The sequence below is a fragment of the Etheostoma cragini genome, chromosome 9 (assembly GCF_013103735.1).
Source record: "Etheostoma cragini isolate CJK2018 chromosome 9, CSU_Ecrag_1.0, whole genome shotgun sequence".
Taxonomy (NCBI): domain Eukaryota; kingdom Metazoa; phylum Chordata; class Actinopteri; order Perciformes; family Percidae; genus Etheostoma; species Etheostoma cragini.
In genome coordinates, this window is record NC_048415.1 from 6,285,788 (window position 1) to 6,309,178 (window position 23,391).

The following is a 23,391-nucleotide window of genomic DNA, read 5'->3' on the forward strand; positions in this document are numbered from 1 at the left end:
TATATATGCACAACTGCACAAACACAAATACACTTACCGACCTTGCTTAGATTAAATAATTTTTTTTCATGCTATCTGTTAGGTTGGAGTGATTCAAACTGTCACAAAGATCAAATTAAGTATAACAGATTCTAAAGTTGCAGTGCTCAGTTTCAATTTGTTTCAATGGTGACTACAATCAGTGAATGAACATTTATAATGTAGAAAACGCTCAAAGTTTTTCCTTTGATCGTCTCTCATTGTCAGCTGTTGGCTCAACCACCGTGAGCCAATTTTAATCAAGGCAGCAGACTTTGTGTGACTGTCTTCAAACTCCAAAAGGCTATGAGTTACTCTGATAGCTAAGCATTACTGTGACTCATTGTAATTCAACATTTCTCCCACTATGTATATACATTTTTTATGCTGTAAATTCTAGCACATTTTAAGTCTGAATTACGCTGGCTGTGATAACTTGTCATGCATGGATGAACATACAGAATGTGCTGTTGTTTCATTTCTGTATCCTTGGTTGAATATCCTACCAGTGCCAGTCATATGTAGGCAGAGGTATTTACATAATGCAGGGCATTTATGGACAACCTGTGTTTAACGTTGGGTTAATTTTAGACAAAGGTACTTGGTTTATTAATACTTATTTCATTCCATCTGATGAAGCCCATTCATCTAGATACAAACTTTAAAAGCAGAGCATCTCATCACAGCCTGACTTTTTCCCACTTTCTGAAGCATTGATTTCTAGAGCTCAGATCAAATCACAACTTTTCTTTTTCATATGGTAATCAAGACACTACTGGGGAGAAAACTGTAGCAGAGATGTTTGAATTTCAATAATTTTTAAAGTTTGACAAAACAAGCCAAAGAAACAGTCCACTTCCTAGCTTTTCACAGAGCTTTTTGCTGTATCTTATGGTCTTCTTCAGCAGATTGAGATTGCTTAATTGTCATGGAAATTGTTCTTTTGCGGTGCGCCCTCAGGATCTGTTTGGATTTCATCAATAGCAGTTTAAGATGTTATCTGTATTGGCTTAAAAGTTTATTCCTGACAAAATGAAGACCGTTGGATGTGGTCGAAAGCTCCAGAAAACATTAGTAAGTGAACCTTGAGTTGAATCAAAGATTATTTCTAGGGTAAAAGTTGATCTAACATGCTTTGCTTGGTTAAGGCTGGAGAAAGATCGGGTCACTCAGGGTTAAAATAAACCAACAGTGACTGTTTGGTGGGAGACCAGATGTGAGCGGTGCTCTCTGGTGTTAAGTCACAAACTTTGAACTTCCTTCCAAACCTTCTCCCTATTACTTTTTTTGGCAATATAACAGCTATATAAATGAAAGGGATTACATTTCTATGATAACAAAATCATAACTTCATATTGTGTTGGAGTACAAAGGTTGGAAGGACGGAAAATGGAACCGTTTTAAGCATCCAAACAAACCACCATACTGTCCATCCCAGTTCTCATTAGTCTCAGCAACTTGGAAAAGACAATGTTTCCTGTACCCGTAGAATTGTGTAACTCATAACAATGTGCTAGGACTTTAAATTAAATTCTTAATGAAATTTGAATTGCAATGTGGAATCAAATAAAGGATATACAGCGTGCTTGTTTGCGTGCATGCATGCGTGTGTGTGCTTGTGAAATCTAGCTCATGAATAATTGAAGACCCAACTCAGTGTGTTTACATGCATACCAATATTCCACTACTATTCCGATATGTCAATATTCCGAATTAAATCCAGGTCATGTAAACAGCATATTCCGGTTGAATATTCCGAATAAGGCCTATTTGCAATTATAGCATTTTACGCTTAAAACATGTAGGATATTCCGCTATTTTTCGGGTCTTAAAGGGATTGCTTGGACATGTATACAGCATATTTGGAATATGAGTCTCAATCAGGGTTTTACCGCAGGCTTATGGGCAGCTCTGTGCGTTGCTATGGTTTCTGTACACAAACCAACCAGCCAACAGTTTGCAAGGCTGAAAATCTGATAAGAAAGAAAAACACAGCTACTTTTTTAAACAGTATCAAATGCTTCGATACCAACAGGTTTTTGGATATGCGCAAACTTCTCTACGCCTGACCTTTTTAAGAAGCTGGTTGAAAGAATGAATGAGGGCGGCTGCGTTCGCACAGTCCAACACCGCTGGTAAAATCCTGTTTTGCACGGCTACATGTAAAGATGTACAAGCTAAATTTTCATGAGCCATGTAAACAGCTTAGTCAGAATAACGTCATTTTCGAAATAAAGGCAAAACCGGACTATTATGTGCATGTTAACATAGTCAATACTGAAATTGAGTTTAATGTCACCCTAAACGTGGGGGAAAAAATTAAAGGTTATCTCTCTTTCTCTTTCTCTTTTTCTCTCTCTCTATCACATTGTAACCCCAAAATCTCTGGCCTTCATGTGCATTGTTCTGCTTATCTTGCCGTATCTTGTGGCATCTCATTAACCACAATTGTCATTACCTTGATTTATATCAGTAATAAGTTAAAGTGTATTGATCCCTTAAGGAAGATACAGAATAGCCACTTAACAACAACATACACAACAGGAAATACCATAGACATTATAAGACACATTGCATTTCAGCTGCTGTATGAGAATGAGGAAAAAAAACTAAACTGAGAAGTCCTTTGAGGAACAACCATTATATGAAAAAAACAGTTTATGACAGCTGGCAAGTAGTCATTATCGATGTAACTCTGAGAAGCCACACACAGAAAATGTCATAGTTTCAGTGGCGCGGTACATTTATTGAACCAGCTTGATATCAGAAAACATATGGACCTGTGTGTTGTGGTTGTGGACTCGAAACTGCTGTTTTCAACAAATTGCTTTCTTGTTTTTCCTGTATGCGACTACGCCGCAATCAAAAACACCTACGCAGCAACAGCCACCATGTCATTTTTTTAGGCAAATCCATTCTTTCTGTTCCATTAGTGACCCTTGCTCTTGGCTTTAACGATTGATTGGTGGTCAATATGTTTTATGCTCTCAGAGGGAGTCTTGTGGAGCCTGAACTACTTGATGGGATTGCTTTTCTCACGTTTTTGGTCAGGTTTGTAAGGATCCCCTCTGGGGTCAGCTGAGAAAAAAAACTTAACCGTGCACACAGAATACAGTTGTATTCCCTCTGTTTGATAAACTGTAGGCACAGAATCATAATCCGTGCTCTTGATTTAATAAACTTGAGCAAAGTTAAAAATATATTCACAGATTCAAACTTCTGGGATCAATTACTCGATGGCGAAATTATAAAAAACATTTTTTTTACCAAAACGAGCCATCCTCTGACCTGGAGAACTAAGATTGGTCTCTAAGTACCAGCCGGTGGTTAGGGACCGTCTATAAACTATATACAGACACAAAAATATCTATGGGGAGACACTACCTTATTTAATCATTAAATTAATCAATATTTTTGTGTCTGTGTTGTAGTTCATAGACTGTCCCTAAGCACCGCCAGCTGCTACTAGAGGCCAATCTTATTTCTCCAGGTTGGAGGATGGCTTCAGGATTTGGCAAAGTTTGCTTTGATTAAACTAAGCCTTATAGTGATGACTATATTGTAGTGTAAAGAGAAGTACTTCCCACTTGGTTACGGGTTACCAGAGTACAAAGTCACATGATCCTGCGGGGCCCGTGGTGGATGGATGAGATCGTAAAGACATATGGTTCTGCCTTTATAGAGTGCCTACGTTGGTCAACAAAATTTGGTTTCCACAAAATGGTTATCGTGCGCCGATAATGTGTGTGGGGCAGCGACTTAACTCCAACTGTTTTAACTGCTCTTTAATGTTAAATTTTTTATACTGCAATGTAAGTTTTATTTTCGTATTTTATTTTGTCTGTTTTTAACTGCTCTTTAATGTTTAATTTCTTATACTGCACTGTAACTTTTATTATTTAAATTGTTTTTATGTAAAGCACTCTGAATTGCCCCGATGCTGAAATGTGCAATACAAACAAAGCTGCCTGGCCTTTTATGTCTTCATCTTATTTTTTTATTGCACATGAAGCACATTAGAAGCACATGCATTGCCTGTAATCTCCATGCTGGTCCAATATAAATGATCAGGTGTTTGATCAGGTAACGTATGTAAATATCAACAGTTTATACATATATTAAAAAAATATATATATTTATATGATCCAAAAGTTTTTGCAAAAGTAACATGATACTCACTCATTAAGGCATACAAACAGACTTTCAAACATTGTCTCTGGGGTTCCAAATGTTCCTGTAACTCAAATTAATTGTGCAGGAAATTGAAATGTTATTTGAGGCCACTAAACTTGCTAGCGCAAGTGTATAATTTTACTGAGCCCAATGCAATGACTTTCAAAGACAACTTTACACAGCCAGTAGCTGTCCGACACTATTAAAACAGACCAGTCAGAAGCTTTTAGAAGTCAACTACGCTCTGCAAACTGTTTTAAATTTCACACCACTGCCTTTGTGCCCCGACCCAGCCTTTGGTTAAACTGTCACAGAGGAAATGAGCTCAGAGTTTTCTGTCAGGTTCAGCCCCACACTCTGAGCATCCCAAACTCTCCTTCCCCTTTTTTATCTGCCTCCTTCTCCTGCAATCATGAGTTGAGATGTGGCACTAGCCACTGGCAGTATTTTTAATGCCCAATGTGTCGTCTACTAAACAACCATTAAGAGGGTCCTGTTGGAGGAAAGTGGCAATTTCCTATGAGAGTGCTGGTGTCGCGCTGTATTTCTTCCCCCCACGGCACTCCAGACCCACAGTCTAGACTGTGCTAATGGTTCCACATTTAACAAGCCCCTTCTTCTCCTTAACACAGCCCTGAGAGAGAAAGAGAGAGAGAGAGAGAGAGAGAGAGAGAGAGAGAGAGAGGCCGTCCACTCCAGTTTTACTCTGCAGCATCTACTTTATACCCCCGGAAAACATCAAATAGTACCAGCTAAGAGGCACATGAAAAATCCAAATCCCATGAGTTACTCTATAGGTACGTTTTGTGCAGAAATTTGCTTAAAGCTTTAGCGCGTAACTTCTTGATTATTTAACGTCTGTTACAAACAAGTCATTGCCAAATGAGTTGCTACAAAGCTTATTAAGATTATCAGCTCCACACAACTCCTTGTATTTCTCAGTATGGCTATGATTAGAAGAGTGTATCAAATTTTGCACACAGAAACCATAGTAAAAATAATTACTTATTCTAAAGAGTCCATAATGTTTATTTAATCCGCTGTGTCCTCCTTTGCTAGTAGCTACTGTGTGGAGGAAGGGTAGGGGCTTGTATCATGCTGACAGTTTTGTTGTCAGAACTTAGAATTCCTCATGGGGGCGACAGAAACTACGCACCATAGCTTTAACAGCGGCAACATCACCAAAAAAAGCGTTTACACTAGAATGAGATGGAGACATTGGTGTACCAGAAAGGATAAGACACAAGAAGACTGAGTGAAACATGTTTTTTCTTATAGACCGTTTTCTATTTGTAAAGAAGGCATTCATTTCGTGTTGCCACTCACTGTTTCATTCCTTTAAGCAGAAAGCCCAAAAATCTTGTCATGGGTATATGTGGCTGCCATGTCATTGGGTCACTCACATCCAAATGGGAGCCCCTGTTGCTTGTTGATTAAGTCTATTAATTTGTGTCAGAGGAAACAAATGATTTGTTAACACTCTTTCTACTTTCCAAAATTTCAAAAATTTGCATAAAACCTCCACAATTTAATAATGGTGACATTATTTCTGTCTCCCATGTAGGAATTTTCTTAAACTTTGGACTTCTGACTCTTTCAGTTTTGTCACAAGTTTCCTGTTTTTTCTGTTTCTCTGCTCTTCACCGCTTTTATTTTCTACTCCACTTGTTCTGTTGTCAGCCCTTTTGCTGCTACTTTTTCTGTTGTCTCAGATCATTTTTCTCTCCTTTGCCTTGACTTTGATTTTTCTCTCTCCAGCATACTCACCCTCTCACTACATCAGGGTTGCAGTAATAGGAGATCAGTGTTCCAATGAAAGCCACTAATCAACACTAACCTTCATTTAAAATGTAATCTGATATTAACCTCATGCGCCCTATCTGTAAATTGGATTTCACATCTGAAGGACAAGGGGGGGTGGAGTTGTTGTCTCAACATTCAAGGCAAGATTTAGCTGGTCGGCCTTGACCTTCAAGTCCAAACTGCTCATTTACATTCAGTGCCAAGGGGTCAACCAACTGAACCAAACTTAACAGTCAAAAACTACGCAGAAATGTGTAAAAAGAAAGTGTTAGAGCATCCCTTTTCTTTGGAAACATCCGTAAACATTTGATACCTGATTTGCTAGTTTATTTAGTGAATTAGCATCCAGGTTTTTTGGTTATTTCCCATTCCTTACACAGTTTCTCATTCCATTCCTTCATTTTACATGGCCATGAAACATTATGCTCCAGTTCTCGGTGTGCAATGTAAGAATATGCTAAGTACACACACTCACGCATTCACACTTGTATTATGTACCCATGCCTACAAACAACCCAACACACACAATCAGTCATGCATCCACACATATATGTAACTATCCTTACACTTACAGAACATGCACATGAGAAGACAAACCCACTTTAACTCTTCCTTGTGCTAATGATGCATACTGCACACACACACACACACACACACACTTCCCCACTTCTCTGTCTCCAAAATAGCTCACATGAAGTAATTGTGACCACAAAGTGAGTGCACATTGATAGGCATTCTTTTCCTGCACATTGCAAGTGATGCGTTGCTTTTTAGATTGAGTGTACAAGGTAAAAGGAAAGAATTGCCATTGACCTGAGAAGTTAGATTTCCACGTCATCCTGGTCCATCAAATTGTTGTATCCATTTTCTTAACTTGACACCTCACACTAACCTGCCGTGGCAACTTTGTGTCAAATGGTGCATTCATGTTCAAGATGGAAAATCATTCTTTTTAGAAACTGTGTGCAGGACAGTGATGGTTATTTTTCAAAACTGAATTTCAGTCAACATTCAGTACTTTTCAGTCAAGCTGTTATCACTGCACAATATCAAGCCGGCAAACCAATGAACACAGGAACACTTGTGTTTTAAGGCTGTATCTTATGAATAGATACATAGATAGATAGATAGATAGATATTGTATTGATCCCAAAAAAGGGAAAATTCCAGTGTTACAGCAGAAAAATCTGTCACACAGCACACATACAAAATATACATGAACTCATAGGATACAATATACATGAAATAATTAATAGAGTACAATATAAGAACAAATGTTTAAAATAGAGCCTATTTAAGTTGGGAATAAAAATGTACAACAACTTAACTAGTATTGATAAAGATTTCTTGTAGCAGTCCATGCGTTATCGAAGCAGTCGGAGCCTCTTAGAGAAGGTGCTCTTCTGTTGGACCAATGTGGGGTGGAGAGCGTGGTTGGGGTTAATGAGTGTCACCATGACAATATGACCCACTGCAACCGAAAAACACCCATTAGACTGGCAAAAAGTCCTCACAAGCCGAATAATTGGCTGATCCATACATCTCTGGTCTTCTATGAATCATTGATGCACATGAGAGCGCTGTGATCATAAGGCTCCCCTGCCCCCTGTCCTTTTGTCTACTCCATTCTTTTTTTCTCCTTCCGAAAGGTTACAGCACTAAAAGAAAAGCATTTAATTCATACTGCATGCAGCACAATTCTATTGTGTGTGCATTTAAGGGCCCTCAGGTCACAAGAAGCCCTAATATGGTCAGATTCCAGGCCAATACCTCTGCATCTCTCTGTTTGTGTGTCTCTGCTGTATCTTCCTCTAATTGCATTGGTCCCAGTTTGTCTCCGCACTGATAGTCTCATTCAATGACCAATATCTGACCCCACCTCCCCCTCTTACAGCTCACTCAATTTCCTTTTTCTGCTCTGCTTTATCCCCCCCTTCATACGCTTCTATCTCCACCCTCCATCATTTTACCTATGTTGTCTATTGTCCTCTAATCCAGGCTACTCCAGGTAACCATGACTAAAATAAAGACACAAGTTGAAGACATGCAAATGTTGGTTGCCCGGCACAGCATGTATTAATTTGTCTGAAATTAAATGGCTGTATTAAGTGTTTTATGGTATCTATACAAGCAGACAGAGTCAGTGTTTACATGGTTATGTATTGATTCAAGAAAGCAATGCCTCCACCTCGGTTTTTATTGCAGAGTAGCCAAGCGATAAAAGTTTGCTGTTCAAAAGTAGCTACTCAACAATTTATGGTGCAACCTCATGGATGAACCTTGAGTTTAATTAGGCTATTTCACAGACGATCGGCTGTTATGGACCACCTGTTAGTTACACTTAATTGATGTTGTGTCAGACACATGCAAAAAATAAGTTCAATGTTCTCATTTTCTCTTACTTCAAACGTTATTACATACATTACCACACTTTTTTGGGGTCATTTCTGGTACTCATGATCTTCATGTTTGTAGACATTCTCAAAATTTGGGAGAAATAATATATTTTAAAAGAAAGTGTCTGTACTGTGCTCTGTGATAAATATGGCCTTTTACTTGTGGAGCCAATCAGTATTCACAGCAGTGCAGAATATTTGGGCATTCATAATATTCCAACGATGTGATGAGACACGCGTCTTGGGTGTTTGCATAAAAAGACATGGTACTTCATCAGTCAGCACTTTGCCGTCTGGGTTGCAAGGAAATTTAGCGTACCATTTTAAACATTTTAAATGTATGCAGCTACAATGTAATGCTTAACTAATGCTCATACAGGGTAAATCATCCATAAACTTCCATTCAACACATGCCATATTCTCACATACGCTCCTCGCATGGGCCTTTGTTTTGATGTTGTCTCACAGTGGCAGACAGCGACTTAAGAATTACATATATTACCTCCCTGCCTCATATGTGCATACCTCATGCTAAATAAATTACCTTAGCATTAGCCTGCGGGATTACGAGCCTTCTGAATCATCACCTGAGAAGCTAGATTTGCCGTAGGGAGACAGCTGGAGAGTGGACATGATGACACGCTACAATGTTCCCTCCCTCCTTGCGATGGGAAATTAAGATGGCAGTTAATCAAAAGTTAATTTGCATACTGCGCCTTGCTTAGTCCACCCCTATACTCTGCTCATAATGGGCACTAAGACAGGCCATGTGAGGAGAATAACAAGTCTATACCACTTCTGGTTGTGGACTTGCTTGAATTAAAAGACCGCATCGCCCCCTATATGACAAATTAGTTTTCTGACCCCAGGACCAGACAAGAATATTTATATTCCCCTGCACAAATTCCAAAATACTGAGACCAAGAATTTGAGAAAAATAGTATTTTGAGACATTTTTCCTACAAACAATAGCCACTGGAACTATATAATTTCACAAAAGGTTTCATTTATAAATAGGCCTACTGAGATACCGCCAGCTCAATATCAATAAGCTGAATCCTCAACTACATAGATCGTAATATTTTTACCTGTTTCCAATGTAAACTCAGCTTGTGCCAGTTAAATTACACTTTGCAACATGGACTGCTATTCATGCAGTTTGCATAAAATCTTGTGGTTGCTCTAAAAGATTTAATTTAATCTGGTTTGGAACATTTATCTATTACCGTCAGGTGCTGTATCAAAGGTAGGAGACAATCGTTTTGGTGGGGTCAAGTGTATTCAATACAAACATTAAGTAATTGGAAGTGTAATACAGCCTTTAAAAAAATGTCCCATGTTTTGTTTACAGTGTTAATGATGATTGTATGCATTTTCCCCCAGTATCTTTTCACAGTGACCTCTTCTCCATTATTGTGGTCACGGCACATGTACAGTATGTTAGAAAAACCTGATTTACTTAAATTTATTTTTTAGGTAGACAAATTCTGACCTATTTAAGGTTTGTATCCTATCTCATACACTGCCACGTTGTAATGCAGTGTCATACTGAGGAAACAGCCTCATGTGCTGACAGGGAAATAACTGCTATATCTAATTAAACAAATGCATAAATTACAGTATGAATAAGAAGGCACTGGGCTTGCATCTTTTTAAGTTCATTTGCCTGTATATGTCATCTGACCAATTGTGTGTGTTTAATTGTTTGCTTTACCTTGACGTACCCTGCATACATTCACTGACCGCACATGCTTGGTCTGAACATGTTTCACACTCATTACATAATGCGTACACCCACCTGGGAGCTGCCGTCTCCAACCAATCTCTTATTGCTTGCTACCAAACGGCTCCACTGGGGCATGACTCGCATCAGTTCCTCAGCTGTTATTCGCTTTAGGCCCTTGGCAGCAAGGAGGTTAGCTGGTTGCCCAGTGTTTGTCTCTGTGCTCCACTAGTTTTATAGCCCATGAAATATCCATTCAATAGAAAGTGAGGATAATGGGGGATTCAGTTAAACGCATACGACCGGGTGCTGAGAAAAGTACTTATAGCTATAAGTAGTTCTAGCAATTTAAAGTACAGTATGTGTGTTTAAGTGTGCCTGCCTCCGTGAACACAATTGTGTTCACAAAATACACCTAGAAATTTGCGTCATCACCATTTGAGTATTTTGTTGTGTTTTTTTGTTTTACATACCTTACATGGCTTTACACAGTTTTCCGCGGTGAGAGTGGTAGTCAATTTTGCACTTGGCTGGGATATGATCATAGTCAGCAAGATCTTTGCAGGCACAGATGTGTTCCCAGTTTACTGTCGATAAGTGCATCAATTTTCCTCAGTGCCCGCTCCGCTGTTGGATACACCTGTCAACATTTAGTGAGAAGGGAAAAAAGAGAGAGGGCAAATCGGGGGTAAGCACTGACTTTCAAAAGTCTGGGGAAAGTACCTTGAATACAACTTCATTGTCAAGACCATTACCATCTGGATTGGCAAAGTAAGACAACAACAACCTTGAGAAAAACATGAAATGATTCTTTCATTTTCTTTGATTGTATTCTGTGTTTGATTTGTATTACAGAGGTATGTACGTGGGATATTTCAGTATGTTTAATGTGTTCTAGACGTGCAGACGTACCCAATTTTCTATCTTTAGTTCTCTTCCACTGTCACAATATATACTTGCTTTTGACGAAAGTACTGGAATCTTTGGATCTTTGTAAATTATAGGGCCTTATCTTGCAGCACGGCGCAAAGAACGAGGCAAGTGTCGTTGATATTTAAGACTGCCCAGCGCCCACGTCGTTTAAGTAGCAAATGCACCTGCGCCCATCTTCGCGCCCTTTGGAGTTCTGGCCTTACAAGGACGTTTGTTCAGCTGAATTCTTTGCGTTTTGCTATCTTGAGGCAGCAGGAAGTGATCGTATAATTGACCAACAAAAAACTGGTCTAAAGTCAATAGCACAGCATTTTATTATTTTAACAGAAAATTAGTAAAATGTGCCTAGGCTTATGCACAGGACATGCACACTATGCTTGGTACACACACAGGGAATCGCAGCAGCACACACACATGGAAAAAATTTACTATAAAAATATGACGGTGCAAATCCACCATCATAGTAGCAATATGCCAAGGTACAAACACCTTGGGACATTGGCTTTTAAAGGGAATGGGAGATGACACTCAATAAATAACCATGCAACATACAATAAACCAGTCAGGTTTATTGCATGTTACGCCCAAAACACACCTTTGAATTAATGAAGACACTAAGTACAAGCCTTTTGAACCACGTGCCCGGCACACAGATCTTTTTTTCTGCCATTGAACTAGCAGAAGTGTATTTGAACACGCCCTGAGCGCACCTGTGCCATCACTATACACCGTGCACTTAGAATTTAAAAATGGGCTCATAGATTGTGGTCTAGACCTGCTCTATCTGTAAAGTGTTTGATACTCTAAAGAAAATTGAATTGAATTGAATGTTTTTTGTTGTCTGTCCAGACTTGGTAGCTGTTGTTGATAACCTTAATTACCTTCATATACCACCAATTTGGATTGTTCCAAACAAACTGCTCTTGTTTCTGCAGGCAATGGGAATCTAAATACAGTTCCAACTTTCTTTGTGAATATTTAGTCATACTCTGGCTAACCGAGGCATCAAATGGAAAACCCTTTCTTATAGACTTTGATAAATGTGTGGGTAGAACTGTTATTGTATAATATACAAAGCCAATTTAGAGTAGCTGACCAGAATAGTCCCAAATGATGCCTAAACAAATGACAGGGTTCTAGAGCCAGACTATTTTTACTCACATCTGCCCCTAAGAATAGATACTGTATATGTAAATCATAAAGAAACTTTTACGAGCCTAGGGCGAGAGTAAAGATTACAACCTACCGTAATCTTTCCTTAATATTGTAAAGCCGATGTCTTGTATCTAGGGTCTTCTGCTTCCATAGTCCTCAACTGGTTTTCACACCATAATTGCACACAAGGAGAAATAGCACACACAAACACAATGTGTATTACATTGCTTGTTAATAAACTCTGTTTACTTAAACAGTTTTCACCTTGCTCCTAAATGTCTTTGTGTGGCACATATACTCTTTGGGAAAAAACGTTAGAGTAGACCCCTGTATAATAACCGGAAAGGGGAACTGTCCTTTTCATTTATTGAACATTACTACCCTTGGGATGAAAATCACTTAATTGATTTTGTCATAATCAATGTCAATGGAGTTGTCTGTTGTTCTTGCTCGTATGTATTCAGTCATTTGATTGGCAGTTTATCCATGACTCCGCCCTTCTTGACTGCAGGCCTGAAATGGTCAGTCAGACAAATTACATCCTTTTAACCCAGCTGTCAATCACACACTTGGAGTGACTAAACCCCTCAGGGTGTCTATTTCTTCATGGGTTCGCATTAGAGTGAGAAAGTGTTCGACAGTAGCCCTTGGACTCTACTGATCCACACAAACATGCACACAAACACTCCACTCATATTATATTGATATTCAGACCTTCACATGGACTAGAAGAGCAGCAGTTTGTGCATTAAAGACACAAATACACAAACGCACTGGGCTTGATTGTTCATTCTTTTTAAGGGGATTTGCTAGAGACTTTTATTCTTTAAAGGCAAGAGGGGGTCATCCAAAGATCTACACCAGCAAAAAACAGGAGAAGAGAGGAATCCAAACCCTAACTCTGTCTAATTGTGTAGAACCTAACAACATAGACTGTACAGTTAGAGCAAATCCTGGCAGTCACTACTGCAAAGACCGAAACCTCCGGCATCCTTCAATGAGTGGTAGCATTTCAATGGCAGCAATATATTCAGTACTGTTAAAGACAAAAATAAAAAGAAAGAGAGGGGAGTTGGAGACTGAAATAGGCAAATCCCTAAGGTACTATTGATCTGTGGCTGCAACATGCACTAAAGCACACACACACACGCACAAACACTCAGGCTGGTTGCCAAGAAGCATGCTGGTGGTCAAATACTGTATGTATAAGTGATAGAGTTGAGTTTGACACAGCGCTGTAATGTAGTGTGTGTGTGTGTGTGTGTGTGTGTGTGTGTGTGTGTGTGTGTGTGTGTGTGTGTGTGTGTGTGTGTGTGTGAAAGTGAGATTAAAGGGGGAAGTAGTGGACGGGGATTTGCTGTGGGGACTCAGTGTAAATTTGATTTATTGGACAGCTGTATTTTTCCTCCCTGTACCAACCCCACAGGCTACACGTGTAGGAACAATGGCCTTCTCTACTGTAATAGGCACTTACCAAGAGGGACCACTTTCTCACTCTCACACTGTGTGCAGGTGCGTTAGGGCTGGGCAATATGGAGAAAATCAAATTTTGTAATATTTTTGACCAAATACCTAGATGTTGATACCGCTATTGGTGGCTATTGGTGCTTTCACAAAATATTTACACAATGAGATTCTTGATAAATAATCATCAATACTGTGGATATAATGACTAAGTGGGTAAAGGCAAATAATAGAACAGTTACAACAGTCTGGCAGGTTCAGAAAATGACAAAACTTTACTGTAATGCAGCCTTTAAAAACAGGAAAAAGACCACACCTATGCCATATTACGATATAACAATATCCAAAATCTAAGATGACATCTATTCTGACATCACAATATTGATATATTGATATATTGCCCAGCTCTAGTGTGCAGATTTTTTTTCAAGATTATTCTTTGGGCATTGTAGGCGTGTATTTGACAGGACAGCTGAAGACGTGAAAGGGGAGAGAGAGGGGGGGGAATGACATACAGCAAAGGGCTGCAGGTCGGCGCTGAACCCGGGCCCACTGCGTTGAGGAGTAAACATCTGCAGTAGATAGGGGCCCCCGCCCCACCAACTGAGCCATCCGGGCGCCCGTGTGTACAGTTTGACAAAGTGTTACAAGTGCTTTCCTACTTCATCCACCTGATTTACACTGGTTTAGTTTAAATGCTCTATTGAATAAGGTTTCACAATGGAAAAAACAGCACTGTTTGTGTGCAGTCGAATTTAGAATGTATTTCAGTTTTACAGTTGTCTGTGTGTGCTTAAGAAATTAATTGAATAATTGCTTAGAACAATTATGATAATTAAGAGAATGAATCGTGTAAGTCATTAATCAAGCCAAAATGCCAAACTTTTCAAATGCTAATTGCAATTTGCAATTTGCTTATTTTCTCAGTTTTGTATCATTGTAATCTGAAATTCTTTGGGTTTGGGCTCTCAGTTGGAGGTTGACCAATCAAATCAAGTGAACTGAAGATGTCATTTTCAGCTTTGTCAAAAAAACAAATTGTTGTGTTATCTATAACTAAAATAAGGAGCCCTAGCATATACAGGACTACATGTACATACAAAATAGTGCTTGTGTGTCCTGTCGTTATAATGTTCTTGTCTATGTGTTTTATGTCTGTTTGGGTTTGTGTACTGTGTGTATTTTCTAGTCTTTGTGTCTGCTTGACAGTGTTCCTGCTTCTTTGTTCCTCTGTCACTGTGTATCTAGTTTAATTGCAGGCCTTTGAAGAAAAATCGATTGGAGCAACAAGATAACTAAGTTATCAAACCGTTTCATTGACTGGCTGTCTCTTCTCTCCCTATCTTTTGCCTCCTTCCTATTTCTTTCTCATTTTGCTCTCCTGGCTTTGTTCTCCATCCCTCTCTGCTCTACTTCTCTTCCATCCATCCTCCTAACTTTTTCATCAACTATCCATTTTCTTTTTCCCTTCACTGCCATCTCCCTCTGTGCTCTCTCTGCCCCTTGCTGTTTTTCACCTCCGCCCCCTTTCACAACAGGCCGACAGACCTGTCCACCTGAGAAGTTTGATTGCGGAGGGGCTGCCAGCAAATGTGTTTCGTTGTCATGGCGATGCGACGGAGAGAGGGACTGTGAGAACGGGGCAGATGAGGACCAGTGCGCTGCAGGTACGTTTGCAGTGGTGGAAATGTGGGATGGAGGGAAACGGGTAAGAACTGAGAAGAAAAAGGATTGAACAGCATCTATTTGGGCTTCATTTGAACTTAACTTTTAGTAACTGTCATTCAAGGCAGACAAAAGTCTGAAAAACCTTAAAGAAAATAGTCTACAGTTTAAGCTTGTACGTACCTTTTCTGTCACTACTGGCTGTTGGCAGCAGCGGTGACAAAGAAGATTGTTTTTCAGTTGGTTTAATGATAATTAGTGAATCGAGTCCTCATTTGCTGGTTTTTCTTTAGTGCTTTTCCTCTCTTTGACTAATAGAAAACACTGTAGTAACTGTAGTATCTACAGAACTTGTATTGTCTGCTCAACTGAACATAATGTATAGCTATGGGTCTTTCAAAAGCTATTTCAATCTTTAGCAATTTCAGTTGAATTGAAGAAAGGGTTTATAAAGTCCTTGCATATGCATATAGCACTGAACAAACTGAAGACGCTGCAAAATTTTCTACTGTAAAAAAAAGGGTGAAGATTTGTGGCTGGGTTGGATCAGTGGGTGGAGCAGGCGCACATTTACTGAAAGGTTTATCCCTCGCCGCAGAGGTCTAGGGTTCCAATCCGACCTGTTCCGACCAATTCCTGCATATCTTTCCCCTTTTCTCACCTAGCTGTCCTATTAAATACAGTAAAGGCAGAAAAGTCCAAAACATGTCTTAAAAAAGGGGAACATTTTTCAAAGGAGACAGGAAAAATAGCAGATGTGAACAGAGAAAATAATCATGAGAAGGAAAAGAAAGGAAAATGATGACGTCAGTGTTGAGAACCAGAGAGAAAGTGAAGAAAACCCATTCCTATCTGATAATATGTCTAGGATTGTATTAAGGCACATTTTAGTAATAAATGCGTTGTACGATTTGTTTTGACAAGTCATTTTCTCTCTGACCCTGGGGAGATGATGAGTTCTAAATTTAGATCTAAGAGAATACATCAAAAAATGTCAGACCGGGGAATTTGTGACCTTTTATGTTTTTACTCAATAAAAGATTCCGTATGCTTTTTAATCTGTCACCTGGGTCATTGCATATTTTAAGTTTGAGTTAAAATCTGGTCCAAAGTGTTGCCAGGAGTATTTTTAACTTAGCTGCCAAAAACTAAAATGTTTCGTGTCTTTTTTTATTTATTTTATTTATTTATTTATTTTGTGTGTAATGTGTCTAGAGATGCCAAAAATTATCTGTTTTTTTCTCCCATCAATCTTGCTGTGGCTCAAAAAACTTAAAAAGGTAGAAAAACCTGTAGACTGGGAGAGTTAGGACAGTGGTTTTTAAAAAAGGGCAAACCAATTATGTATCTTGAAAGTGTTTTTTCAAGACATGTATTAAGGAGTTTGTCCTGTGTTTACATAGATTCAGAAACCTACTTACACCAAGGCAAACATCAAAAAAAGCACCCACAACATTGAAAAAGGGGAAAAGTGTTGCAAAAAGCAATAATAATTGGCCAAAATGGTTCTTTTTACATTGTTGATGGGAAGACAACACAAGGGTTAAGAATATTGTGTGTGTTAATGTAGGTGATGATGAATCATAGCCAATCACATTTGCTCTTGTCATTGCATTTAAAACCAGTGTTATCTCAAACCATGTAGCCACACAAACACAGAGCCCATAGTATCTTTCTTAAACACAAATTCTCACAAAAACGTATACGTATTCATGGAGCAGCAGTACTTTGTCTGAATAACAAAAGGACTAAAGAAAAACAAATCTACTCAGATGTATGTCATAAAATGTTGTATCCTTTCTAGGTAATCAATATATTTTGACAGAAATATAAAAGTACCATACAATGTTTTCATCTTGGTTTTATTTCATTTTGCAAGACTGGATGTCATACTTCAGTGTTGGATATCTCAGAGGCTCATACACAAAGCTTAGCTTGCGTGTAAGAAAACCTATAGAATAGCTTTGTACAGTAATCTAGCCACAGACACACATTGCTTCATCTGCAACACCTGCACACTTTGGAAAGTCAGATACACTTGCATCACGTTATCTAGCCTACATTCTCACAGCTGGCGTTAAAGCTGTAAAAAGGGCATTGATTTTTATCAGCGTAAACATCTGGCCCACAGCCTTATTGATTTTTCACCTGCAAAACACACACACACACATTTACATACACAGCATTTTCTCTAAGAATATAGATTGCATGTTATCTTTTTCCATTGCTTAACCTGTGTTAGGCTCGATAGAAGAAAAAAAAACACTTTAAATGTATATGTACAGAAAATGTATGTATAAACATCTGTATATGTGTGTCTTTGTGAGATCAAGTATGACTTTCAGACAGTCAGGGTGATTACAATTTTGTGGTGGGTGTGTGCGTGTGTGTGTGCGTGTGTGAGTGATGCCCAAAATGCATGTATGCACACCGCAAGGATATGCACATGCATATATAATTAAGGACACACACATATATATATATACACACACACACATACATTGCTCCTGGACACTGTTAAATTATTTCAATCTTTCTCTTGTGTTCACAACCAAAATATGTGAAATATTGCAACTACCGTTCTTTAATGAACTTTACTGATTTCAGAAGCAATTTGTACTAAGATAATATTGAAATGTTAATACATTTTTATTTTGAGTTGTGCAATCTCATCACTTTGAACATTTTCTTAGCAGCTGTAATACAGCACGTTTTTGAATTTTAGAGAGCTGAAGGTCTGACAGGTCAATCAGAACCGGAAATCTTAATAATAAACAGCTCTCGAAAGATTCCAGTTTTGTTAATATAAATGTTTTTGACATTTAGAAAGCTTATTTACAGTATTTGGTTTAACTCAAAGGATTCAAACACATGACATTTATAACGTGTCTCAATTTTACTAGACTTCAAAAGTTGTGTTGACGTTTTCTTGACAGGTGGATAGAAACATCTCTTCATATTTGCTTTACTCCCACGGCTTTTAGTTCTTACTTTCTCTGAATGTTACTCTGTCCTTTATCTCCATTCTGTTTGCAAATTGTTAGTGTAGGCTGTTAGTACACAGGGTGATGACACTCGGGATTTTGTGGCCACAACCTCATAAAACAACATCCGCAGTTCATGTATTCCAGGCTGCCTTTGTTCACATACCATCTCTGACTCTCAAGAAAAAGAGAGATTTCTTTCTCCCTTCCTCAGCCATTACCGGCACCGGCATATTTTATTCTCTTTTAATCACAGCGCTGACTCTGAGGGCAATCAGACACCATATGTTCTATCCATTGCCTTTCATCTGTCTGACCTGTGTGAGCCTATATCCCTTATTGCAATATGAATTAAAGTAGGTTAATACAGATGTTAAATATTTCATGGGGGTGTTGATGATAATTGATTTCTTGCCAGATGCTTTGAGTGTACAGTATATGTGTGTGTTATTGGAGTTGTGCTGTTATGCTAACCTGTAGAGTTCAGCTTTTGATCTATGAAGGTGGTAGCTGTGAATATTTAGTTTCTCTGATCCATGGAAAAAAAACATGTTATCGGAGTTCACACTTAAAAGTCCATAATGGTCCATTAGCTCTGTTTTTCCTCTATATATCAAAGTGTATATATGTTTTTTTAGTAGAAAAAAACTGAATTTGGTTGGTAAAAACAAGGGTCTTGGGCAGCGTGTTGGTTGGCGCGCTATTTACAACTCTGGATGCACTACCAAACTAATCCACCTTAGTTACAATGCTAATGTTCCTAACAGTACATGCTAAGTTTCTGAGAATCACACAATGTTTTTGTAACAAACCTGATAATTGCATCTGCATACTAATATTTCACCAAGCAAAAACCGTATGTGTCTTGCCCCCATATGAATCCAACTTGTTATTTTACAGTTGTGGATGTCAGACACATAAGTAGATCTTTCAGTTCAAGCAGTTGTACATCAATTGGTTCCCCCCCACAAAGGCCATTACAGCTTGGGTACAACAAATCAATAATGATGAATAATGTAAGTGTGAATGAACTAAAAGTAAATCGACTTGGTTGAATAATTGAGAGATTGACTGACTTGATCCCTCCTAGCCTGGAACAAAAGACAAAACTAAGTGAAAGTACAAAAGTGTTCCTAATAAAACAGACTCAAAAATAAATATCTGTACAAACATCCCCCACTGCTCTGGTAGTTTACAATTGATAATTTATTTATTTTATTTGGTTACACTGATTCTTGAATTATTATTATTTTATTTTTGTATTTTATGATATTTACACATTTGTATGGATATCTAAGTTGGATTATGTCTAGGCTCAGTTTTACTCAGTTTCTTTTCATTTTTTACATTGGCCAAAATAAGATGGCTTTTTTTTTTTATGCTGCTAAACCACAGATAAACAAACAGTAATTTACCAAAGTGAATTAGATTTTCCTCAACATTGTGGTATGACAGAAGAAATTCAAAAATAATCATTATGTATACAGTAGTTTTACTACTATACTAAACTATAATCATCGTCTTTGATATCACAGCTGTGATATCAAAGATGATGTATCAGGTGTATCAATCTACCTTCTTCCAATCCTGTTGATTTGCACAACAGAAGAGTGTGATTATCATAAAATCTTATCATGCTGTTGCTGTTACATTGATTATTCTTTGGAAATTGATTAATTCATAATGTGACAGCCATAACAAAGAAACAAAAAGAGTATTGTATCTACAGATAACAGAGCAAAGCTATGTGACAAAGCAGTCTGATAGCAGTTGGGAGCAGAATGCTGAATGAATAGCTCAGCCAGATGTGCTTTCTGGTAATGCCAACATTTTCTGCAGCACACGCCACTGGACTATCAGTAATAGGCCAACTAATCTCTAATAGGACTTTGGATTTACAACATAAATAATTGGTAAGAAATGGGAAAATAAAGAGGAGCTTGTGGGTTCTATTCTTAATTAGTGGCATGCTGATAATTGTTTTTATAAATAATGTTCACTTAGCAGTGTAAACAGTGTCTACTGTATAAACAGTACTATACCATCTACAGTACAAACATATTGATTCTATAATCTAACCCCTTAAAAACATACTCCGGCTGAGTTCAGCCCTTCATCATCTCCACAACCCTCTTCCTCCACCTCTGATCTCTCTCCATCCCTCCCTCCCACAGCAGCTACAATTGGAGTACAGCGAGCGTTAATTAGGGCTGCTAATTGAGCATATCCAAATGTTGAATAAAACATGGATCCAGAAAGAGAGGCTCTTTATTACATTTAGAGGAGGCCTCTGAAGAAAGATTATGAGCCTTTAATTTATGTTAATGTGAAATTGTTTAGGCACACAGCCGCTGCTAGCAGAATGTTTCCATGCTTCGGGGTGTGTGTGTGTGGGTTTGTGTGTGTGTGTGTGTGTGTAGGTAAAAGATGTTTGGGTAAGGTGGCGCCTACATGACTAATGGCCTCTCTTTTGTTTTTGGAATACTTATTTTGCATTTTCTTTTCTTATTTGGTAAAGACTTAAAGCAAAATTGAATCAAAGGGTTATTTACTTGCTCATCGGTCCACTTTCAATTGAAAAAATTGGACTGTTTGACTTAATACAGCATCTCTGCATGCCTGCATGTATGTTTGTGGTGCTGATTCAGCGAGCGCAGGAATGATCAGTTAATTAAATTGTCTATTACAAGTGAGGGAATGAATTTCCACAAAATATTAATTCTGTTTGTCTTATTTGTGTTATTGCAACCTCCATGGAAAAACTGGACTGAAACTTCTGAGACTTTCATTTTTTTCCTGTCTTTCTTACCCACTCACTGCATCCTCTCCCTCTCTCTCGTACTTTCATCTAAGTGTGCTAACCCGGCGCATGTATTAGCTAAATTGTATCTCATTCAGGCAGGCAGGCTATTTCTGATTCTAAGAGAGCTGTGGAAATACTGTAATTGTGTCAATTTGGCTAGAATGCTATTAGTCACCTTCATTAGATCAACTTGCACCTACATGCTGTAGTTACCACTTAAACCGTTTGTCCTGTTGGGAATGCATGATATGAAAATCTGTCCCATTGGGTTTCATTAGGACAGAAATATTAGGTCCAAAGGGAACTCTTGCTGTGTAGTGTTATAGGTCCATAAAGCAGTTTAAAATTCTCAACAAACAACTTCAGTATATGCGTTTTATGATGTTTCAGTCTTACCTCAAAAACATGCTTTTTGTGTTGGCTAATGTCAAGATCTCAACCATTTAAAATTCAAATCCCAACTGGATTCAAACATCCAGCAGTGAAATTGGTTGCCCTTATTTAGCAGGTTTTGAAAGATTGCAAAATCATTTTTAAAAAAGTAAGAAAAAACTATCTTTGTTGTTACTTACACTTCTTAAAAAATCTGTGCTTTCTAATGTTGTTTTTCTTTGAATTGTTTTTTCTTTACTTCACTTGGATCCAACCAGTCACTACTCGCTCCACATACACTTTCAGCACTACGTTGGCGGAGGTGTACATCCAACAGTCAGACAGGCAGACAGACAGAGAGAGAGAAAGACAGTAGTCAGAGAGGCTTCTGCAGGCCCTGGGGACCAGTTGCTCTTTTCACATCAGCCGGGGCTGCTCTGTTAACATTACAGCAAGAGGCCGCTGGATCGATGCCCACCAGGGATATGTTAGTTGGTGTTTTATAGTGAGACGGAGAGGGGCGGAGGAGAGGGAAAGTGTGTGTGTGTGTGTGTGTGTGTGTGTGTGTGTGTGTGGGTGTGTGTGTTTGCGCACATGCACTGAACACACAGTATGTTCTGGTAGGAAGTAGAAGGAGCAGAGTAAATGAAGATACTGTACACCTGCAGCTAGCTTTAATACAGTAACTAACATCAAATAGCCATGTAGGTTGCAATATTCAGAAGGTTTAAGTGCTTTCTACACTGAGGAAACGTCCTTAGTAAAGACGGTGACAAACAAACTGCACACACATGAGCCAAACATTCCCTCCTCCAGCCATCTACCCACATGCAATATACAACTTAAGTCCAGCTCGCTGCAGGCTACAGTAAATGTAACCTCTTTCCCATTATTTGATAACACATCAAAAAGAAGACTTCGCCCACATACAAAATGCAGTATTGTGTATGTAGTGGTGTTGTTCCTTTTATCTCCACTCTTTTTTGCGAGAAAAGGTGACTGCATGGACATAATGGTAGCCTCTTGTCTCATAGTTTCTTCCCATTACGTTCTCCTTCATTTATAATCCTCTGACTGCTCTCGCTGTGTGCGTAGGTGTAATGTAATGGAGCGCCAGCACACAAACAGACTCGCTGTGCACCCAGAGGCACTTGCACTTGCTTTAGACTCAGGCAAACCGTTACTCATTCCTCTTACAACTCCCCAACCCCCTTCCTTACCCCTGCACACACACACACACACACACACACACACAAACTCTCAAAATCACAATTGACTGCTGGGAAACCATAACTTTACTTCAACCTACGGGGAATGCAACCAAACTTAATGAAGTCAAAGAGGAAGGATCTTTTAATGTTGCCCCCCCTGCATATAATGATCTTAATAACTTTTAACTGCCAGCTACTACACTAAATCTAGCAGCAGGTACCAACCTACCAAGTAAACACAAGCTGTTAGCTAGTAAAGCTGATCTGCTGCACTGCCACTCAACAGTGACCACCTCTTCATTTTATTAGATACCACAATTGTTTTATTAACAACCAACAACACTTCCCATGAGGCTCTGATCGACAGTCTTTTTCTAGATCTGTGTTCAGTATGAACATACATTTTTCGCAGTTTGAGAACGAGATTTTTGACTGATTAATTCCATCAGTTACATCTTCAGTGCGTAACTTTTGGATATTATTAAACGTTACAATTGAGCCATTGCCGAATGAGTTGCTACAAAGCTGATTACAGTTTTTTAAGATTGCTATGACACTTTTTTCAATACTTTTACAACAACTTTCCTAAACTGTTAACCCATTGATCACAACATCTGTCTGTCTAGGCTATACAATTAACACATTTATTGCTGCTATGACACAACATGCATACAGTTAACAAACATTTTTA

General features: G+C 38.6%; 1 protein-coding gene across 4 annotated transcripts in view; it reads left to right on the forward strand.

Annotated features, from left to right (window-relative positions):
* The window catches only part of lrp8 (low density lipoprotein receptor-related protein 8, apolipoprotein e receptor), a 176,839-nt gene that overhangs the window by 88,538 nt on the left and 64,910 nt on the right, over nt 1-23,391 (forward strand). For all 4 annotated transcript variants that reach the window (XM_034881051.1, XM_034881052.1, XM_034881053.1 and 1 more), the window contains exon 4: nt 15,204-15,332. In XM_034881051.1, coding sequence (XP_034736942.1) covers nt 15,204-15,332 — 129 coding nt within the window. The remainder of the gene's footprint in view (nt 1-15,203; nt 15,333-23,391) is intronic.